Source organism: Eretmochelys imbricata, chromosome 2, assembly GCF_965152235.1.
Source record: "Eretmochelys imbricata isolate rEreImb1 chromosome 2, rEreImb1.hap1, whole genome shotgun sequence".
Taxonomy (NCBI): Eukaryota; Metazoa; Chordata; order Testudines; family Cheloniidae; genus Eretmochelys; species Eretmochelys imbricata.
The window spans coordinates 266,185,754-266,206,788 of record NC_135573.1 but is presented as its reverse complement, the minus strand read 5'-3'; the positions used below and the strand labels follow the sequence as shown (position 1 = coordinate 266,206,788).

At 45.1% G+C, this 21,035-nt stretch overlaps 1 protein-coding gene across 4 annotated transcripts in view; it reads left to right on the top strand.

The window, feature by feature from the left end:
- Positions 1-21,035, top strand: part of SMARCC1 (SWI/SNF related BAF chromatin remodeling complex subunit C1) — a 183,713-nt gene that overhangs the window by 66,330 nt on the left and 96,348 nt on the right. For all 4 annotated transcript variants that reach the window (XR_013344985.1, XR_013344986.1, XM_077808520.1 and 1 more), the window contains exons 14-18: positions 604-725; positions 4,838-4,909; positions 18,002-18,115; positions 18,498-18,651; positions 19,057-19,170. Coding sequence is in view for 2 of the 4 variants with exons in the window: in XM_077808520.1 (XP_077664646.1) it covers positions 604-725; positions 4,838-4,909; positions 18,002-18,115; positions 18,498-18,651; positions 19,057-19,170 (576 nt within the window). In the remaining 2 variants the exon portion in view is untranslated. The remainder of the gene's footprint in view (positions 1-603; positions 726-4,837; positions 4,910-18,001; positions 18,116-18,497; positions 18,652-19,056; positions 19,171-21,035) is intronic.

Sequence of the window (21,035 nt, the reverse complement as noted above, 5' to 3'; positions counted from 1 at the left end):
CCCCTACCCTTGACTGAAAGGATCATTGGGAACACTACCTGCGCCCCCCACCCCTTCACCCTCACTCTGAACCCTGTAGTCACTTCTGATCTGCTCAGGGTCATACCTTGCAGTATCATTAGGGCCCACATGCACGAGCAGCATGGGATAGTAGATGGCTGGATGATCCTTTGCAATCTGCGTGGCCGACTGAGAGTGGTGGTTCATGGGTTAGGATAGGATGAAGTACATTTCTTTTTTTATTCCCTTTCCTTGAACAGTCCTCCACATTGGACTGTCAGCCTCTGAGTCATGCTAACCACCTGCAAGTATTCCCCGGGATCAGTAGTACTAGACATAGCCTATCAAGGGACTTGCATGTTTCTGATTAGGACGCTGTATTTACAGTTCTTATTGCCAGCGCACATTAACTTGGCGTGTGAACCTTGCTACGGTACACTGAAAGTTTCATAGTGTGCTTTGAAATGCAGCAGAGTGCACACAGCCAGCTAGTACACTGTAGATTCACACTGCAGCTTGCTGTGCACTAGACCACTGTGTAAACAAGTCCTTATTCATGCTACACCCCCATTTTTAAGGCTTTTTGTCTTTCTCCTGCTGTAGGAAGATGAAGATCCCAACAAAGGTGATCAGAGTCGATCCATTGACCCAGGTGAAGACAATGTCACGGAACAGACCAATCACATAATTATTCCAAGCTATGCATCATGGTTTGACTACAACTGGTAAGAACAAAATCTGGGGAGAGGATTCAGAGAGTTACTGAACTTTGTTTCACCAGTTAAATATCTGGGCTGGAATTTTGTTGAGTTGCAAGCAGAAATGAATTTAGTTTAGGTCTAGTGCCTTCTTGACAGCTATCCCCATTGCAAAATGCACCTTAATGTGATTAGAAGTTCTTTGCTCTTAGTCTTGTAGGGCTTGTGGTAGGTTAGAATTAAGGTGGAGAAGCTTGCGTGGTTCCTGTCTTCAGTATGCCTTGCCTTGCCTATTGTTGCCTAGACCTATTTTCGTGAGTTCCAGATTTGCTGATAACCTTTCTGCTCACCCATAACCTACCGTGGCTGCTAATTTTTTCTAGAAATGGAAAATGTTTAACCATCATGGGTTTCAAATATTGGTTCTAAAAAGATTACTTATTAATTGAACTTTATCTGTGGGGGGAAAATGTCTGCTTGTCTTTGAATTCCCCTTCATCATTTTATATAAGGAATGTCCACCTTATGACTGTGTAGCTCAGAGATCTAGGTGAACTAACCAACGCTGGTAGACTTCCACATCCAGGAAATGGGAGTGTGTTGGGAGTGGAAGAGGAGAAGTATTAGTGACTATATCTAGAATTGCTAATCACTGTTGTCTGGAAACCCAGCCCTTACTGTAGTGATCTTTTTAAAAATACATGTTTTCAAAACTCAGGTGAGAGAGATTGTCACTCACCTGAAGAGGCCATCATTTGAGGGGAAGACCTCTTTTCCTGTGTGCCATTTTAGGGTTATAACATTGATGTTTCCTTTGTTGAAGTTCTAGGCAGCTGTGACTGTAAATTCTAATCTATACAAATGCATCCTTAACGCGTGTTTCCAAATATTCAAAAAATGACCGTATTTGTCAGATGTCGTCTTTCATTATTATTATTTGAAAGAGATGCAATGGTTAGGTCATTAGCCTGAGATTTGGGTTCAGTTTTCCGCTTTGCCAAACTATGACCCTTGGGCAAAGTCCTGTGCCTACAAATGAGGATAAAAGATGGCTATTAGCCAGGATGGGCAGGGATAGTGTCCCTACCCTCTGTTTACCAGAAGCTGGGAATGGGCAATAGGGGATGGATCACTTGATGATTACCTGTTCTGTGCGTTCCCTCTGGGGCACCTGGCATTGGCCACTGTCAGAAGACAGGATACTGGGCTAGATGGACCTTTGGTTTGACCCAGTATGGTTGTTCTTACGTTAAGAATACTGTCCTACCTCGCAATGTTGTTGTGAGGATAAATATATTAAAAGATTGTTAGGTGCATAGGTACTCTGGTACTGGAGAGAGAGTACATTTTGTATTACGGTACCACCCAGAGGCCTCATTCAGAATCAAGGTACAATTATGCTGGGGCTTTCAGGCAAAATCCTGACATTTCAGTTGCAGGTTGTTTACTAAGAGGATTCCAAATTAATCTGTTTATAGCAGCAGTAATAATCCTAAGGGGGTCTCTCAGGCAGCTAAATCAGTTTGTGCAACATGACTGGCAGAAACTTGGTGCTGAATTTCTATAGACCCATACAAAACTGCTCATTGGATCATTAACGTCCATTATGACACTTAATAGACAACATATAGCAGATCTGTGGTGAAGGAGGTCTGACATCCAGACAGCAACAAATTGATGTGAAAGAAAGCCCACTGTGTTTTGGACTCTAATACTTTCTATGGCTGTTACTTCACCAGGCTGCTGGATTTAGGGCTAAAATAACTATCACAGCAGAATAGTTTCACAGGCTGTTCTAGTAAAGCAATGGCACTGAGTTTTTGCAGTTTCTGGAAACTCTGTGATTCTTCTCTGGGATAGATGTTACTTTCTGGAGAATTGGATAGCACATACTTGAATCTGTCCCACCCACAGACTTCTGACAGTAGCACTGCTGATGCAGTTACCACTGAGATACTTGTTTGAGTTATTTGAGGATGTGAACAAACTATTCACTGCTACACTTTCAAATTCAAAGTGTGCTTCTTTGACATGCCCAGTCATAAGTAATCTAGTATCTTTCTGGCAAAGAATTTTATAATCTGAAGCATGCTTAAGCACCTTAGACTATACACTATTTTCTAAAATATTTTATAAATTGTTATGGAAAAACAGTCATTCTAAGGCTAGTATCATTTGGCTCCAGCAAAAAAAGAGAATTTTTGTGTATTTTGTATAGCACTAGCATGACCGGATCCTGACTGGTGTCATTGCAGCCACTCTCCCACCGAGCAGAAGTGGCACCTTTTGAATTACTTGGCGCCTTTAAAATTTCTACTCAACTGGCGGTGCGCCAGATCTTCAGCAGCACTTCGGCATCAGGTCCTTCACTCACTCCGGTCTTCGGCAGCATTGCGGTGGGGGGTCCTTCGGTGCCGAAGACCGGAGCGAGTGAAGGACCCGACGCCGAAGTGCTGCTGAAGACCCAGAGCACCGCTGGGTGAGTACCAGGGGGTGGCACCTTTATCTCCACTCCCCCTGTTTTTTCCACCTGGCTACGCCACTGCCCCCACACCCTTATCCCACCCTCCAAAGAAGTTCTATCTAAAGACCATCATAACTGTCCCCAGTTCTTAACTTCATACAAAATAGTTGTCATTGTATGAGCTTATTAAAGTAATTTTATGGAGGGAATTTCATGCCATTTAAGCTTCTTTTACAAAGCAGGGTTGACTTTTTTTTGTCATAGTTCAATAGATGGCAAGAGAATTGTATCCAGAATACTGTGTATTCCTTGCTGCTTTAATACACATAACCCAGGAAAGGGCTCATCCATTAAAGCATGGAGAAATGGGTTGAATAATCAAGGATCATATACATTTTGGCTGACAAGTTTGTTTTTTAAGCAAAATGAATTTCTATTTGCACTTTATATTTCAAAGCCTGGTATAAGATTTTCATATTCTGTTTACCTTGTGTGGATTGTACAAAATGAACTGACTAGCTTTATGGTGATGTAATTCCACCTCCAGAATTCTCCTAAAGCTGAAATGTCTTGGGATCAGTTTGCTTTGTATTTTTTTAAAGTAACGGATCAGCAAACCATATTTCCTCCTTATGCTTTCTTTGAAGGATGAGAGAAACTAACAGAAATCTCTTCACCTTCTACAGCATATGTTACTTGTAGCTGATCTAGTAAAAGCTGTAGAATGGTAAAGTCTTCTTTCATCCCCTTTTAAATGGACCCAGTCAACTAAAAAACTCCACTTTTATTTGAAATTTCCCCCATAGTATTTATATGTAATTCATTAAATATCTGACTAAAATAAATTGAATTTTTACTTTATCCTTTGAGCTAGTTTACGTTGTGTGTTTGATAGCACTTCATGTATTCTCAGTTTTGCTGTACAATAGTCAGTTTCCTCTTTTATTGTGTGGATCGTTCACATGGCAACAGAGGAAAGAGAATTTTTTGTAAGAAAATGAGATTGTAAAATCCCCCCAAAACGGCTAGAGTTTTAATTCACTTTTAAAAAATTGACTAGTGCTAAGGTTTTGAAATATAGGATCATAAACTTAATAATCCTAAATACCTATTTAGGCATTTGCCTGACTTTCAAAGTAATGAGCACCCAATTCTAATGCTGCATGATTTTGAAGCAAATATTTGTAAGCTTATCATTACATATGAATTGCAAATGTTTGGGGTTTTTTGAGGCAATCAGACCTGTGCTGCATACTCTCTACTGATTAGACTGGGGTGCAGGCAAGGGCATTTATCAACCTATAAACTTTCAAAACATTAGAGTAAAAATCTCTTTTTATGGGTTGAAAATCTTGTTTCCTCTCACTCCCCCCAAGTCTGATTAAAGGAACGTTGGGCATGTATCTTTTCATCACTTGAATTAAGCACAATCTTTGCAGTTCATGTCTGAATTGCTCTGCTTATGTGATTAAAACTAAGTAATTAGAGAATATATTTCTATATGCTGTGTTGGGATATTTAGGTATCTGAACAACAGTGTTCGTTTTAAATGTTAGCACTTTAGGTGCTCATGTTAAGGCTGGGTGAAAGTTCTTGAAAGTGAATTCAAGCTTTTGGCATCTGGATTTTGTATATTCTCTTTAGTAAGCATGTTGCTTATCACACTTTCTTGCAGTATTCATGTAATTGAACGCCGTGCTCTTCCAGAGTTCTTCAATGGGAAAAACAAGTCCAAGACTCCAGAAATGTAAGTAAAATGCATAGATATAGGCCTGTGGCTGTGTTCCCTAGTGAAGCCTAAGCAATGCTTTCAGTTCCAGAAATACTGTAGTCTTTTTTTTTTTTCCCCCCTTCACATACACAAGGGTGAACTGATGCATCAGAAAATAGTGTAAAAGAGCACTGAGGTATTCCTGGTCTGTCCATTGTCAAGAAGTATCTGTTTACACAATTAGCTTTATTGTGATTTAGGTAAGAATTGTACATATATCTAAGCAATATTAAGCAGGTTGGATATCTAGGAAAAATACCCCTGATTAATGGTTGCAAAGCTAGTACGGTGTGTTATGTACACAGTAAAATGGTTTCTGAAAGAAGTTTAAGGTTTTTTAAAGCATACATAATAAAACAAAACATGAAAATAGCTAGCTGCCACTGATCTTTGTTTACAGATATACAACACGTGACCACATTGGTTTAAACATAAAAGTTCATAGTTCCAAGTATATAGCACAGAGATTATGCAGTTCCATTGTAAGCATAAAAAAATCAGAATATCCCAAGCCATCTAGTGACCATTTTTCATTTATGACGTACCTGCTTTCATGCACCTGCAATTGTGCTGTTCTGATTTGAACTAGAGGTTTACATCCATCATTGTGGTATCTAGTGCCTATCATCCGCTGCAGAACTTTACACAATTGTTTAAAAATAACAAAACCACTTCCACAGGATCCTAACTACGAATGCTGCTTTTCAGAGCTGGGAATGGCAATTTTGGGGTCTTTTATTTCAGTGTAAAAGTCTCTTTGGCTGTAATACCGTCTCAAAATATGCCAGGTTGCTCTGTACACCAGATTAATTTCTGTGTTCAGTTCAAGACGTAACATGATAAATATTTTGATGCAAGATCACTGGCTTATCTCAATAACTTGCTGTTTTCCTTGCAATCCTACTGTATGCTTTAATTGGTGTATCTCCTCTTTACCATCTGTTTAAGAAGATCTTCCTATTAAAATAATAATGTAATTATGTTTATTCATACACACTAGCGACTAGTCTTGGAAATATTGCCTTTAACATGAAAGGTTAAAAGGAAATTGTCAAGATAAATCTTATTTTTTGTTAATAACTCTTTAGATTATTGAAACTGAGAGATTACATTTACTCTTCACTATTTGCTTTTGTAAAGTATTGCATGTCTGTCAGCACAAACAGTAAAACTATGCTATTGAACAATTGTTTAAAGTGTGTTTCACTGTCAGATTTTTGTGGAATAGCAGAAGGCTGTTGGGTTTTTGGCAATACAGGAAGATATTTAAATTGACAAAACTCTGTTTTAAGTTAAAAGGATTCATGAAAATATGTCTGCTCACACGAAATCTTTAAAAACTATGGTAACACCGCAAAACATTATGGCACCAATTTGGGTAGATGGATCTTGAGTGGGAATTTTAGCACATTTTTGTGTACTTGCTGCAATTTCAGTGAATGCTGCATATTTTTGGCATTGGGATTTAAAAGCGCAAGCTGAATGCCAAACAGAAGAAATAAACCTTTTTTTTAAAAAAAAATAGTTTGGTTGTTCAGTTATGACACACCCCATTCCAAACACACAGACAGCATTTGTGTTGTCGGTTGAAATATTGGCCGAGTACCGCTGGTGCGAAGATGTGTCTTAAAGGGAATTTTTGCTGAGGGTGAAGTCTTCACCTAAATACTACTTTAATATAGCTTTCGTCATCCATCACTAGTACTTCATTTAATTAGCATGCTAGAAAATCACACAACTGATTATATCTGCTAACAGAATACACCTCCTTTTAAAAATTGCAAACATAGAGTTCTCACCTTCCCAGGGCAAGACAAGACACAACTCTCATAGCTTTTAAGGCTTTTGATCCTTTTGAGGCTGTGTCTAGAGTGTCGCTGACTCTTCAACTGAATGCCACATCCTGGGTCCTAGTGCCAGTCGTGTTCCCCTTCTGCGTGCTGGGAGGCTTCCTGTTTTCTGTGCAACAGAGAGTGCCTGTGGTGGGGCTGGGTAAGGAGAGGGTTGGGGAAAATGAGAGAAGAAAAGGTGTGGGGAAGGAAGCAGGGGTGGAATAGGGCAGTGGGAGGTGAATGTGGGAGTGAGGGGGATGAGATGGGGAAGAAAAGGGGATAGAGGAGTCTCGGGGGCAATCGGGAGCCCAGCTGGGGCTCCCCCGTTAAGGTGGGCCATTGAACCCTCACCCTGACAAGCTCTGTCCCCTACCCCAAACCCCTCTGACGAACCCCCCACACCCTGATCCCCAACCAGCTACACCTGGACCCCCAACCTAGAAGCCCCACTCCCCCAGCACCCAGACCCTCCACTGAGCCCCCTGCTGATCCCCAACCACCTTCACCTGGACCCCCTGCAGAGTCTCATTGCCCCTGCGCCCAGAAACCCCCAATGAGCCCTTGTGCATCCAGATATCCCACTGAGCTGCCCACACTCAGGCTGCCCCACAGAGAGACACTCACCCTACACCCGGCAGGGCCCCAGGGTGTTTCTGGGGCAGGCCCACCCCTTGCATTGTATCAGGGTCAGGTGCAGCCTCACTGCCGAGTCAGTGTACTGGGGGAGGTGGGGACTTCAGGGTGATCTCCCACTCCTATGCAGCCAGTGGCCTGTACTCCCCACTGCCATGCTGGAGCCACATTTATTTATTGACAAATAAAATTTGCACAATTATAAAATATTGTGTGCAGAACTTTTAATTTTTGGTGCAGAGTTCCATCAGGAGTAAATTTTTCCTTTTCAGCATGTCATCTTCTTCCCTTAAGCGACAGCAGCTTTAAGTAATGTACTTGTAGCAAAAAGATGTCAGTTAAGAATAAGCACAACTGCTACATTCCTGTGCTTTGGTGTTGAATGTTACATGCATGGGTGTCAGAGCTGCCTGAATATGCCTGAGAACCATTAAGTTTTATGAACCCCTTCGATCACTCTTAGAGGCTCTCAGAGTGCCTCTTGTAAGTAGGCCTTCAGTTGAAGCATGAGTTGGCCAACGCTCGCATAAGAGCTTGCAGGCAGAGATATTCATAGCTAGAGAGAAGACTGATACTGATCTTAGAACCTTCACCTTTGACACTGAGGGTATGTCTACACTACGAAATTAGGTCAAATTTATAGAAGTCAGTTTTCTAGAAATTGTTTTTATATAGTCAATTGGGTGTGTCCCCACACAAAATGCTCTAAGTGCATTAAGTGCATTAACTCGGCGAAGTGCTTCCGCAGTACCGAGGCTAGCGTCTACTTCCGGAGTGTTGCACTGTGGGTAGCTATCCCACAGTTCCCGCAGTCTCCTCCGCCCATTGGAATTCTGGGTTGAGATCCCAATGCCTGATGGGACAAAAAACATTGTCGCGGGTGGTTCTGGGTACATGTCGTCAGGCCCTCCCTCCCTCCCTCCGTGAAAGCAACGGCAGACAATCGTTTCGCGCCTTTTTTTCTGAGTTACCTGTGCAGACACCATACCATGGCAAGCATGGAGCCCGCTCAGCTCACTGTCACCGTACATCTCCTGGGTGCTGGCAGACGCGGTACTGCATTGCTACACAGCAGCAGCAACCCATTGCCTTGTGGCAGCAGACGGTGCAATACGCCTGATAACCATCGTCATCGTGTCTGAGGTGCTCCTGGCGGCCTCGGTAAGGTCGGTCAGGAGCACCTGGGCAGACATGGGTGCAGGGACTAAATTAGGAGTGACTCGACCAGGTTATTCTCTTTAGTCCAGCCAGCAGTCCTGTTGTACCATCTTATGGCAAGCAGGCAGGAGATGAGGCTGGCTAGTAGTCCTAGTGTACCATCTTCTACCGAGCAGCCAGGAGATGTGGTTGGCTAGCAGTCCTACTGCACTGTCTGCTGCCAGCCAAAGATGTAAAAGATAGATGGAGTGGATCAAAACAAGAAATAGACCAGATTTGGTTTGTATTCATTTGCTCCCCCCTCCCTCTCTCTGTGAAATCAACGGCCAACAGTCATTTCAGTGAGGTCTGTCAGGGGCACCTTGAAAAGTTTAATGGAGATTCAGTCCTGCCTGAAATACCGGGGGGAGGGATAGCTCAGTGGGTTGAGCATTGGCCTGCTAAACCCAGGGTTTTGAGTTCAATCGTTGAGGGGGCCATTCTGTGTGACAGTTGTTTTTGTTTCTCCTTGATGTAAAGCCACCCCCTTTGTTGATTTTAATTCCCTATAAGCCAACCCTGTAAGCCATGTCGTCAGTCACCACTCCCTCCGTCAGAGCAACGGCAGACAATTGTTCCATGCCTTTTTTCTGTGCAGAAGCCGTACCATGGCAAGAATGGAGCCGCTCAGATCACTTTGGCAATTAGGAGCAAATTAAATACCACGCGCATTATCCAGCAGTATATGCAGCACCAGAACCTGGCAAAGCGAAACCGGGCGAGTAGGCAATCATAGAATCATAGAATATCAGGGTTGGAAGGGACCCCTGAAGGTCATCTAGTCCAACCCCCTGCTCGAAGCAGGACCAATTCCCAGTTAAATCATCCCAGCCAGGGCTTTGTCAAGCCTGACCTTAAAAACTTCCAAGGAAGGAGATTCCACCACCTCCCTAGGCAACGCATTCCAGTGTTTCACCACCCTCTTAGTGAAAAAGTTTTTCCTAATATCCAATCTAAACCTCCCCCACTGCAACTTGAGGCCATTACTCCTCGTTCTGTCATCTGCTACCATTGAGAACAGTCTATAGCCATCCTCTTTGGAACCCCCTTTCAGGTAGTTGAAAGCAGCTATCAAATCCCCCCTCATTCTTCTCTTCTGCAGGCTAAACAATCCCAGCTCCCTCAGCCTCTCCTCATAAGTCATGTGTTCTAGACCGCTAATCATTTTTGTTGCCCTTCGCTGGACTGTATCCAATTTATCCACATCCTTCTTGTAGTGTGGGGCCCAAAACTGGACACAGTACTCCAGATGAGGCCTCACCAATGTCGAATAGAGGGGGACGATCACGTCCCTCGATCTGCTCGCTATGCCCCTACTTATACATCCCAAAATGCCATTGGCCTTCTTGGCAACAAGGGCACACTGCTGACTCATATCCAGCTTCTCGTCCACTGTCACCCCTAGGTCCTTTTCCGCAGAACTGCTGCCTAGCCATTCGGTCCCTAGTCTGTAGCGGTGCATTGGATTCTTCCGTCCTAAGTGCAGGACCCTGCACTTATCCTTATTGAACCTCATCAGATTTCTTTTGGCCCAATCCTCCAATTTGTCTAGGTCCTTCTGTATCCTATCCCTCCCCTCCAGCGTATCTACCACTCCTCCCAGTTTAGTATCGTCCGCAAATTTGCTGAGAGTGGAATCCACACCATCCTCCAGATCATTTATGAAGATATTGAACAAAACCGGCCCCAGGACAGACCCCTGGGGCACTCCACTTGACACCGGCTGCCAACTAGACATGGAGCCATTGATCACTACCCGTTGAGCCCGACAATCTAGCCAGCTTTCTACCCACCCTATAGTGCATTCATCCAGCCCATACTTCCTTAACTTGCTGACAAGAATACTGTGGGAGACCGTGTCAAAAGCTTTGCTAAAGTCAAGAAACAATACATCCACTGCTTTCCCTTCATCCACAGAACCAGTAATCTCATGATAAAAGGCGATTAGATTAGTCAGGCATGACCTTCCCTTGGTGAATCCATGCTGGCTGTTCCTGATCACTTTCCTCTCATGCAAGTACTTCAAGATTGATTCTTTGAGGACCTGCTCCATGATTTTTCCAGGGGCTGAGGTGAGGCTGAGTGGCCTGTAGTTCCCAGGATCCTCCTTCTTCCCTTTTTTAAAGATTGGCACTACATTAGCCTTTTTCCAGTCATCCGGGACTTCCCCGGTTCGCCACGAGTTTTCAAAGATAATGGCCAATGGCTCTGCAATCACAGCCGCCAATTCCTTCAGCACTCTCGGATGCAACTCGTCCGGCCCCATGGACTTGTGCACGTCCAGCTTTTCTAAATAGTCCCTAACCACATCTCCACAGAGGGCTGGCCATCTCTTCCCCATTTTGTGATGCCCAGCGTAGCAGTCTGGGAGCTGACCTTGTTAGTGAAAACAGAGGCAAAAAAAGCATTGAGTACATTAGCTTTTTCCACATCCTCTGTCACTAGGTTGCCTCCCTCATTCAGTAAGGGGCCCACACTTTCCTTGGCTTTCTTCTTGTTGCCAACATACCTGAAGAAACCCTTCTTGTTACTCTTAACATCTCTTGCTAGCTGCAGCTCCAGGTGCGATTTGGCCCTCCTGATTTCATTCCTACATGCCCGAGCAATATTTTTATACTTTTCCCTGGTCATATGTCCAACCTTCCACTTCTTGTAAGCTTCTTTTTTATGTTTAAGATCCGCTAGGATTTCACCGTTAAGCCAAGCTGGTCGCCTGCCATATTTACTATTCTTTCGACTCATTGGGATGGTTTGTCCCTGTAACCTCAACAGGGATTCCTTGAAATACAGCCAGCTCTCCTGGACTCCTTTCCCCTTCAAGTTAGTCCCCCAGGGGATCCTGGCCATCCGTTCCCTGAGGGAGTCGAAGTCTGCTTTCCTGAAGTCCAGGGTCCGTATCCTGCTGCTTACCTTTCTTCCCTGCGTCAGGATCCTGAACTCAACCAACTCATGGTCACTGCCTCCCAGATTCCCATCCACTTTTGCTTCCCCCACTAATTCTACCCGGTTCTACAATGTCTGTGCGGTGACGAGAGTGATGAGGACATGGACACAGACTTCTCTCAAAGCACAGGCCCTGGCAATGTGGGCATCATGGTGCTAATGGGGCAGGTTCAAGCGGTGGAACACAGACTCTGGGCCTGGGAAACAAGCACAGACTGGTGGGCTCACATAGTGTTTCAGGTCTGGGACGATTCCCAGTGGCTGCGAAACTTTCGCATGCGTAAGGGCACTTTCATGGAACTTTGTGACTTGCTTTCCCCTGCCATGAAGCGCAAGAATACCAAGATGAGAGCAGCCTTCACAGTTGAGAAGCGAGTGGCAATAGCCCAGTGGAAGCTTGCAACGCCAGACAGCTACCGGTCAGTTGGGAATCAATTTGGAGTGGGCAAATCTACTGTGGGGGCGCCTGTGATGCAAGTAGCCAACGCAATCAAAGATCTGCTGATATCAAGGGTAGTGACCCTGAGAAATGTGCAGGTCATAGTGGATGGCTTTGCTGCAATGGGATCCCCTAACTGTGGTGGGGCCATAGACGGAACCCATATCCCTATCTTGGCACCGGAGCACCAAGCCGGCGAGTACATAAACCGCAAGGGGTACTTTTCAATAGTGCTGCAAACACTGGTGGATCACAAGGGACGTTTCACCAACATCAACGTGGGATGGCCGGGAAAGATACATGACGCTCGCATCTTCAGGAATTCTGGTCTGTTTCAAAAGCTGCAGGAAGGGACTTTATTCCCAGACCAGAAAATAACCGTTGCGGATGTTGAAATGCCTATAGTTATCCTTGGGGACCCAGCCTACCCCTTAATGCCATGGCTCATGAAGCCATACACAGGCAGCCTGGACAGTAGTCAGGAGCTGTTCAACTACAGGCTGAGCAAGTGCAGAATGGTGGTAGAATGTGCATTTGGACATTTAAAAGCGCGCTGGCGCAGTTTGCTGACTCGGTTAGACCTCAGTGAAACCAATCTTCCCACTGTTATTACTGCTTGCTGTGCGCTCCACAATATCTGTGAGAATAAGGGGGAGACGTTTATGGTGGGGTGGGAGGTTGAGGCAAATTGCCTGGCTGCTGGTTACGTGCAGCCAGACACCAGGGCGGTTAGAAGAGCACAGGAGGGCGCGGTGCGCATCAGAGAAGCTTTGAAAACCAGTTTCATGACTGGCCAGGCTACGGTGTGAAAGTTCTGTTTCTCCTTGATGAAACCCCCCGCCCCTTGGTTCACTCTACTTCCCTGTTAGCTAACCACCCTCCCCTCCTCCCTTCGATCACTGCTTGCAGAGGCAGTAAAGTCATTGTTGCTTCACATTCATGCATTCTTTATTCATTCATCACACAAATAGGGGAATAACTGCCAAGGTAGCCCGGGAGAAGTGGTGGAGGAGGGAAGCACCGGGAGAGGTGGTGGAGGAGGGAAGGACAAGGCCACACAGCACTTTAAAAGTTTAAAACTTATTGAATGCCAGCCTTCTGTTGCTTGGGCAATCCTCTGGGATGGAGTGGCTGGATGGCTGGAGGCCCCCCCACCGCGTTCTTGGGCGGGGTGAGGAGGCTATGGAACTTGGGGAGGAGGGTGGTTGGTTACACAGGGGCTGTAGCAGCGGTCTGTGCTCCTGCTGCCTTTCCTGCAGCTCAACCATACGCTGGAGCATATTAGTTTGATCCTGCAGCAGCCTCAGCATTGAATCCTGCCTCCTCTCCTCACGCTGCCTTCAGCTTCAGCCCTCTTTTCAGCCCACCACTTACTCTCTCCAGCCCACCACTTCTCCTCCCAGTCATTTTGTGCTTTCCTGCACTCTGACATTGTCTGCCTCCATGCATTCATCTGTGCTCTGTCAGTGTGGGAGGACATCATGAGGTCAGAGAACATTTCAACGTGAGTGCGTTTTTTTCGCCTTCTACTCTTCACTAGCCTCTGGGAAGGAGAAGATCCTGTGATCCGTGAAACACATGCAGCTGATGCAGAAAAAAAAAGGGACAGTGGTATTTTAAAAGACACATTTTATAGACCAATGGATACACTCTTTCACGGTAAAGCTTGATGTTAACATTACATACATAGCATATGTGCTTTCATTCCAAGGTCGCATTTTGCCTCCCCACACCGCATGGCTAGCCCCTCCCCCATCCCCGTGGCTAATAGCGGGGTACATTTCTGTTCAGCCACAGGCAAACAGCCCAGCAGGAACGGGCACCTCTGAATGTCCCCTTAAGAAAAGCACCCTATTTCAACCAGCTGACCATGAATGATATCACTCTCCTGAGGATAAGAGAGAGAGCTAAAGAACAGATGTTGTTTGAACGCCAGCAAACATACACTACAATGCTTTGTTCTACAAAGATTCCCGAGTACGTGCTACTGGCCTGGAGTGGTAAAGTGTCCTACCATGGTGGACGGAATAAGGCTGCCCTCCCCAGAAACCTTTTGCAAAGGCTTTGGGAGAACATCCAGGAGAGCTGTGAATGCCAGGGCAAATTAATCGTTAAACATGCTTGCTTTTAAACCATGTATACTATTTAAAAAGGTACACTCACCAGAGGTCCCTTCTCTGCCTGGTGGGTCCAGGAGGCAGCCTTGGGTGGGTTCGGGGGGTACTGGCTCCACGTCCTGGGTGAGAAACAGTTCCTGGCTGTCGGGAAAACCGATTTCTCCGCTTGCTTGCTGTGAGCTATCTACAACTTCATCATCACCATCATCTTCCTCGTCCCCAAAACCTGCTTTCGTGTTGCCTCCATCTCCATTGAAGGAGTCAGACAACACGGTTGGGGTAGTGGTGGCTGAACCCCCTAAAATGGCATGCAGCTCATCACAGAAGCTCATCTGACCTGGAACGGCCATTTGCCTCTCTGGTTTTCTGGTAGGCTTGCCTCAGCTCCTTAAGTTTCATGCAGCACTGCTTCGGGTCCCTGTTATGGCCTCTGTCCTTCGTGCCCTGGGAGATTTTGACAAATGTTTTGGCATTTTGAAAACTGGAACGGAGTTCTGATAGCACGGATTCCTGTCCCCATACAGTGATCAAATCCCGTACCTCCTATTCAGTCCATGCTGGAGCTCTTTTGCAATTCTGGGACTCCATCATGGTCACCTGTGCTGATGAGCTCTGCATGGTCACCCTGCAGCTTGCCACGCTGGCCAAACAGGAAATGAAATTCAAAAGTTTGCGGGCCTTTTCCTGTCTACCTGGCCAGTGCATCTGAGTTGAGAGCGCTGTCCAGAGCGGTCACAATGGAGCACTCTGGGATAGCTCCCGGAGGCCAATACCGTCTAATTGCATCCTCGGTACCCCAAATTCGACCTGGCAAGGCCGATTTCAGCGCTAATCCCCTTGTCGGGGGTAGAGTAAGGAAATCGATTGTAAGAGCCCTTTAAGTTGAAAAAAAGGGCTTCGTCATGTGGATGGGTGCAGGGTTAAATCTATTTAATGCGCTAAGTTCGACCTCAACTCCTAGTGTAGACCAGGGCTGAGAACCATTTGGAAGTGGGCTTTACTGTTCAGCAACCTCTATCTTTCGCTGTTTGGCATGTTTGGTTTACAAGGCTAAAAGCGGGTTGAGCTGAGGAGAAAGGCTCCACAGTATGGCAGTCCTCTCCATGAGCGGTGGAAGATTGAGTCTGAAGGCATAGACCTAGTCTGGCATCAGGTGTGGAGGCCTTGTAAAACTAGTGAAATGGAAGAAAGGTGATGTTTCAGGCGTGGATGGCTTTGTGTATTGTTGGCTGTAGGGAGCTGGATTCCAACAGGAGGAATGAAAAGCTTAGAGACCAGCTGTGTGTAGAAAGAGTGTTTTGGGTACTAGGTTGAGGCCATGTCAGGTAGTGAAAAAGACAATAGCCACCCAGTGCTCTTGTGTTAGTATTTTATTCCCTTGCACTCCACTGGTGAGAGCTTAGGAAGGACATCTGCTCAGAAACTAACTTTCAGTATGACAGTTGGATTCAAAGGTGCCCATTACCCTTTTCCTTGGGTGAACAACCTCAGCAGCAGCAGCAAAAGCCAAAGGATCCCAAGCTCTCTTTCAGTTAGCACCAAAACCCAATGTTTGTGAAAGGCACTGGGACAATAGCTAGTCTTCACCTATTGGTAGCATTGATCAGTGGTGCTACAAGGCGGGGTGGGGTGAGCCTTCGGATTGTATCAGGCTTAAAGTCTGGCCGCTGCTGATCATGCTGACCAAACAAAAGACTGTAGAAAGTTCAACCAACTTTTTTCTTCGGATGCCAATTCCTTGGGCAATTCTGTCACAGAGGACTATATCTAAATAGCTATCTGATTACGCCTCTTACTGTATGGACTGACAGGACTCCAGCTAGGAGGTGGTGTCTCCGTTTACACTATCCAGACTAGCTTGGCTTCAGTATGAACCTCAGGGGATGTTACCGTCTTAGGCTTAAACAAAGCAGCCACGTGATCCTCTCTGCATACATTTTAAATAGTATTCTTGTATCTGGCCTCTGGGGAGTAAATCCCTCTTCGGTCAGTTGCCTACAAAACCAGTTTCCAAAATGGATGGACCCAAACTCTCCCAGTCCTTTAAAGTTTTTTTTCATTATGTCCTTAGTTAAGTTGGCCAAATTTGGAAAGTGACTTTTTTGAGGGCTGCATCACTGAGGCATCTGTCAGTTTATATTTCTTGTCATTCAAAGGCATCTTATTCCTCCTTCTATTTAAACAACTTGTATTCTTGTCGCTTATTAGGCGCTGACCTCTTTTCTTTGTACACTAAGTTTGGGAGGTCCCATACTTATTTACAGTACACACACGCTCAGAGTGCGCACATGCCCTTATGAATATTTTTAATGAAGGGATAGTTACCTATAATCTTTATTCCCACACTGGAGATTCACTCGTCCACTAGTTTGGCAGTCTGTTTTTGAGGTTATATCCTAGGTTTTTGTTGCATCCTTTGGATATGCGCTGGTATTCGTTTTATGATTTACTTCTATAATTTCTAACTGTCTTTTATTGGGAGGTCTTGCTTCTCATACAGCTCAGGAACTGACTGAAAGGGGCTGTGAATAGAGAGACGTGGTGATGCTCGCTGACTCGTAGGTGGACAGGTATGGCAGCTGGCAGTGCCACAGCATCAGAATTCTAGGGAATACTCTAGGGAATTCTTCCCTACCCTGTGTTAGAAAGCCTGAAAATCCTGCACAGTGGTGGCTTCAGGGAAGGAGAATTATAGGTGAAGACTCATATCCAAACTTAGCTGTTCAACAGTTAGTTAGTTCTTAGTGGGGAAGATGATCTGGGGCACCAATGTGAGGTCCATCGTCAGTATTTGCCTTCTTCTCCACATCTTCATTCTTGTTCTCTCATTCTTCTCTGTTCTCATGCACCTTTTCTTTTTCTCATTTTTAGTGCATATTCCCCATGTCTTTGTCTTGCTCTTTTCACTTCCGTTACTGTTGCACATGGAAACTGTGCTGCAGAGGGAAACAGGGTAGCATCCTAGTAACTGTTGCTCTGCTGCTCTTCCAAGTGTAACATGCTTTCAGATTTGATGCAGAGGGGAAAATGATTAGGATTAATCAGTTGGTTTTTGCATCCAAGAGTTACTCTACTCCGTTTCCCTCTGCAGCCAACTGCCTATAAAGTGCCACCAAACTGGAATGCTGTTTCAGCTGTTGGTGCCTAGTTATGTAGTACCCAAGCTACAGCCAGTCTGGTAGACTGATAGGGAAGGTCATTGAGAGGACAATGTATGGGGTACCTGTGTGAATTCTTTAGGCATCTTAGGTGTTTGGGTCAATGGCCCAAAAGCACATCTGGAACCAAAACGAAAATTTCAATGAATTGTTAATGATTCTGGCCACCTTTAAATGCCAGGGTTGAGCCCCTCGTTTGGAATGAGATTTTTCACTTTTTCACCTTTTTTTTTGGCCTGCTTATATTTCACAATGAGAGGACTATTTTGGCAATCTGAGAGATACTTTAAATTTGCAGATTATTTATTAAACACATAAAGAATAGTTGATACTTTGACAACACACACAGAAAGATATGGTCCATGATTAAAATCTAAATAGACACAAATATAAAATGCTGAGGGGTGGGTCAGATGATGGCGCATAAACCAATTTGATAAAGAAATACACACTAACTTTTTGTACTTTATATTGATTGCTTAGTTGCAAAGTTCCCCAGGAGTAACAAAAAATAAATAAATAAATAAACCCTGCAGGTCTTCAGCTTCACTGTCACCCTACAGTTATAAGTGTGCGTTTTCGGACTTCATGGTCATTGAACTGAATATCAGGCGCCCCTGGCATGCTGTATATATTGAAGGATGGGGGCCAACATGAAGATATTTTAGTAATGGTCAGAATTTGAAATGACACATACTACGAACCTGTATAGATTTTCAGATGTGTGTTGAACTGCCTTCTCTTTCCAGATACTTGGCTTACCGGAACTTCATGATTGATACGTATCGCTTAAACCCTCAGGAGTACTTGACCAGCACTGCCTGCAGAAGGAACCTGACTGGAGATGTATGTGCTGTAATGAGGTAAAATCTTAAATCTTGCAGCCACTACCCTTAGCTGTAACAATACATTTTATCCCAGCAAAGCTGCTTTATTACAAATTATAAGTTATACCTCCTGCATAGTGAGGTAGAAGACTTGAGGCCTAGGCGCATCAATCGTTTCTATTGGCAGATCATCTTTTTTCCTTTTGTGGTGAACACCACATTTTATAATACCCTTATTTACAGTGAATATAACAGTGAAAGGTAAATAGGACAGTACTCAACCTGCCTTTGTTTGATTAGCAGCAAACTCATCACAGTTCCACACTTGAACTTTCTCCCTGGTATCTTCTTTCTGCAGTAGCAGATGTGCTTGAGGGTTTGTTTCCTCAGACTTCAGTCATGTAATGTTGTTCCATAGAGTGCATGCCTTTCTGGAGCAGTGGGGTCTAGTTAACTACCAAGTGGATCCAGAAAGCCGTCCCATGGCAATGGGCCCTCCTCCTACTCCTCACTTCAATGTGCTTGCTGATACCCCCTCTGGACTTATGCCTCTTCATCTCCGAGCTCCTCAGGTAAATCCTACAGGCTCCAGCACCGTGTACATGCGCACACGCTTATTCAGATAGAAATAGTGGTACGTGTATTTTGGGAGTGGCTTAACATACTCCTAGCCAGTCTGTATTTGTAGCTATGGTCAATGCTGTGTGTACCTGAATGGAGTATGTAGCTCATGCATTTTCTGGGGGGGAGGGGGAATGCATCCTTCTCTCCACATGCCCCTCAGTCTCAGTAACGTTCTGTTAGTAGTAGATTTTCCATCATTCTGTAGAATAATGTTGCACCTACAGTTCCAGCACTCCAAACCCAAATTTGCTAGTTTTGTGTGTAAATAAGGGTGATTTGGGGAGAATGCTAGTTCAGTGCACACCTGTGTAGATTCATCTTGATGATCATGTGTTTGGTTTTTTTGTTCTTAGGTACCTGCTGCCCAGCAGATGTTGAGCTTTCCTGAGAAAAACAAAGAAAAGCCTACTGACCTGCAGAACTTTGGACTTCGCACAGACATTTACTCAAAGAAGACCTTGGCAAAGGTAAAGTTGTTGAGTTTTTCTTTCCCTTTGGCTTCTATTGAGCTTCCTTCCACAAACCTTAGTCATTACATAATCACTAGGTGGGATGTTGCTGCTCCTCCATCCTTGTCCCATGTGTCTTCCACCTGGACACCCAACTGGGGTGCTCCCAGCAGCATTGGAGAAATCGGTTATCACAGGGAAGGGTTTATTTCACTGACCATGATACATTTTTCACAACCGTGAAAGTGGTAGGGCCCTTCTAATCATACGTATCGCACGCAGCTTGCTGAATGTTTCAAAATAGATTTCATAGGCGCTTGGGAGGTAAATCCCGCTAGTCAGGTTTTTTTTAATAGATTGTTCTGTTTTCCCAGTTCAAATGGGACAGTGTTCCTCAGCCTTACAGAACTGGAAGGTCACTTCATCAGCAAAGGGTGGCTCTCTGAGCCAAGTCATGAAGTGATGTTCTGACACACCATCATTGTAGCATGTCCCAAACGGATTTAATGCTGTGACACACCATTGAAATGCTGTGTCAAGACAAAATGCCGTGCTTCTGTGGCCGCCTGCTCCCCCGCCCTTCTGGCTGCTTAGAGAGAAGGTAGTACTCAGGTATCCTAGAAACCCTGGTCCATTTATTCAGTGCTGCCTCATGTCAGGAACTATACAGGGTTTTCCTCAGATCATTGTTTCACTCGCTCTACTTGAGACCAGACTAACTGCTTGGACGTGGATTCCATAAGAGCAATATGTGTTATCCCAAAGAGCACACAGATTGAGGATTACTACTGACAGTGTCACACTGTTCTAAAGACTGACATTTGGAGGGTACCTACTAGAAATTGGTATTCAACCCATACATATTCAGCCCGTACCAGATTTCATTGTGTGATTTATTCGCTTATTTTTGATTGATTCATTCATTCAGTGCGAGTGCCAGTACTTTTCCCAGGTGCTCCTCGACACTTCTTAAACACAATTATAAAAATGGACTTAGGCTTTTTTTCCCCCAAAAAGTGATTTCCTTTTGTGTACATGCAGTTTACTCCTGGGGGAATTCTGTGCCACTGCGCATGTGCAGAATTTATGTCCCCTGCAGATTTCTTTGCTTCCCCGCAGAAAAATGACTTTCTGATGGGGAAGCAAATGGAAGGCACAAGAGCGGTCATGTGACCCTCCCCAGCAGTATGTTTCAGGGGCCCAGGGCAGCCAGTAGAGAGGTAAATCCCTGTGGGGCAGGGGGCGGGAGTGGGGAAGACCCAGCTGGTGGCTCCTATCCTGCACCGGGCTCAGCTGCTAGTCCTGGCTGTACAGGACGGGACTTCCTCTTCCCTTGCATGGCATCTGGGACTGTGTCAGACCCACCCCAGATTTCTCCCCCAGCTGAAGGAAGCTCTCCCCCCTGACCCCCCCTTCCTACACCCATCGCTCCTCAGCCCAAACCTGGATCCCCCCATACTAAGCCCCTCCACACTTGGATCCTGGCCAGGCTAAGCCTGCCTACCTGGTGCACCAGCCACAGAGGGGCAGGGCCTGGGGTGTTTTTTGGGCAGGGCCCAGTCCTTGCGCTGTCAAGGTTGGGTGCAGCCTCACCTCAGAGTCTGTGTCCTGTGGGGAGCTGCACAGTGATCTCCCACCTCTGCAGCCAGTGGCCTGTACTTCCCAGTGCCATGCTGGAGCCTCCACATTTATTTGACAAATAAAATTTGCAGAATTTTATAATATTGTGCACAGAATTTTTTTTTTTTTGGGCGCAGAATGCCCTCAGGAGTAACAGTTGTTTTTCAAGCATTCACACCAGCCTATGTAAGAATTTTGAGTGTCTGATGGCTGACACTTTTAATTTGTGCTGCATGGGTTAGTGATCTGTACTCTGTGCAGAT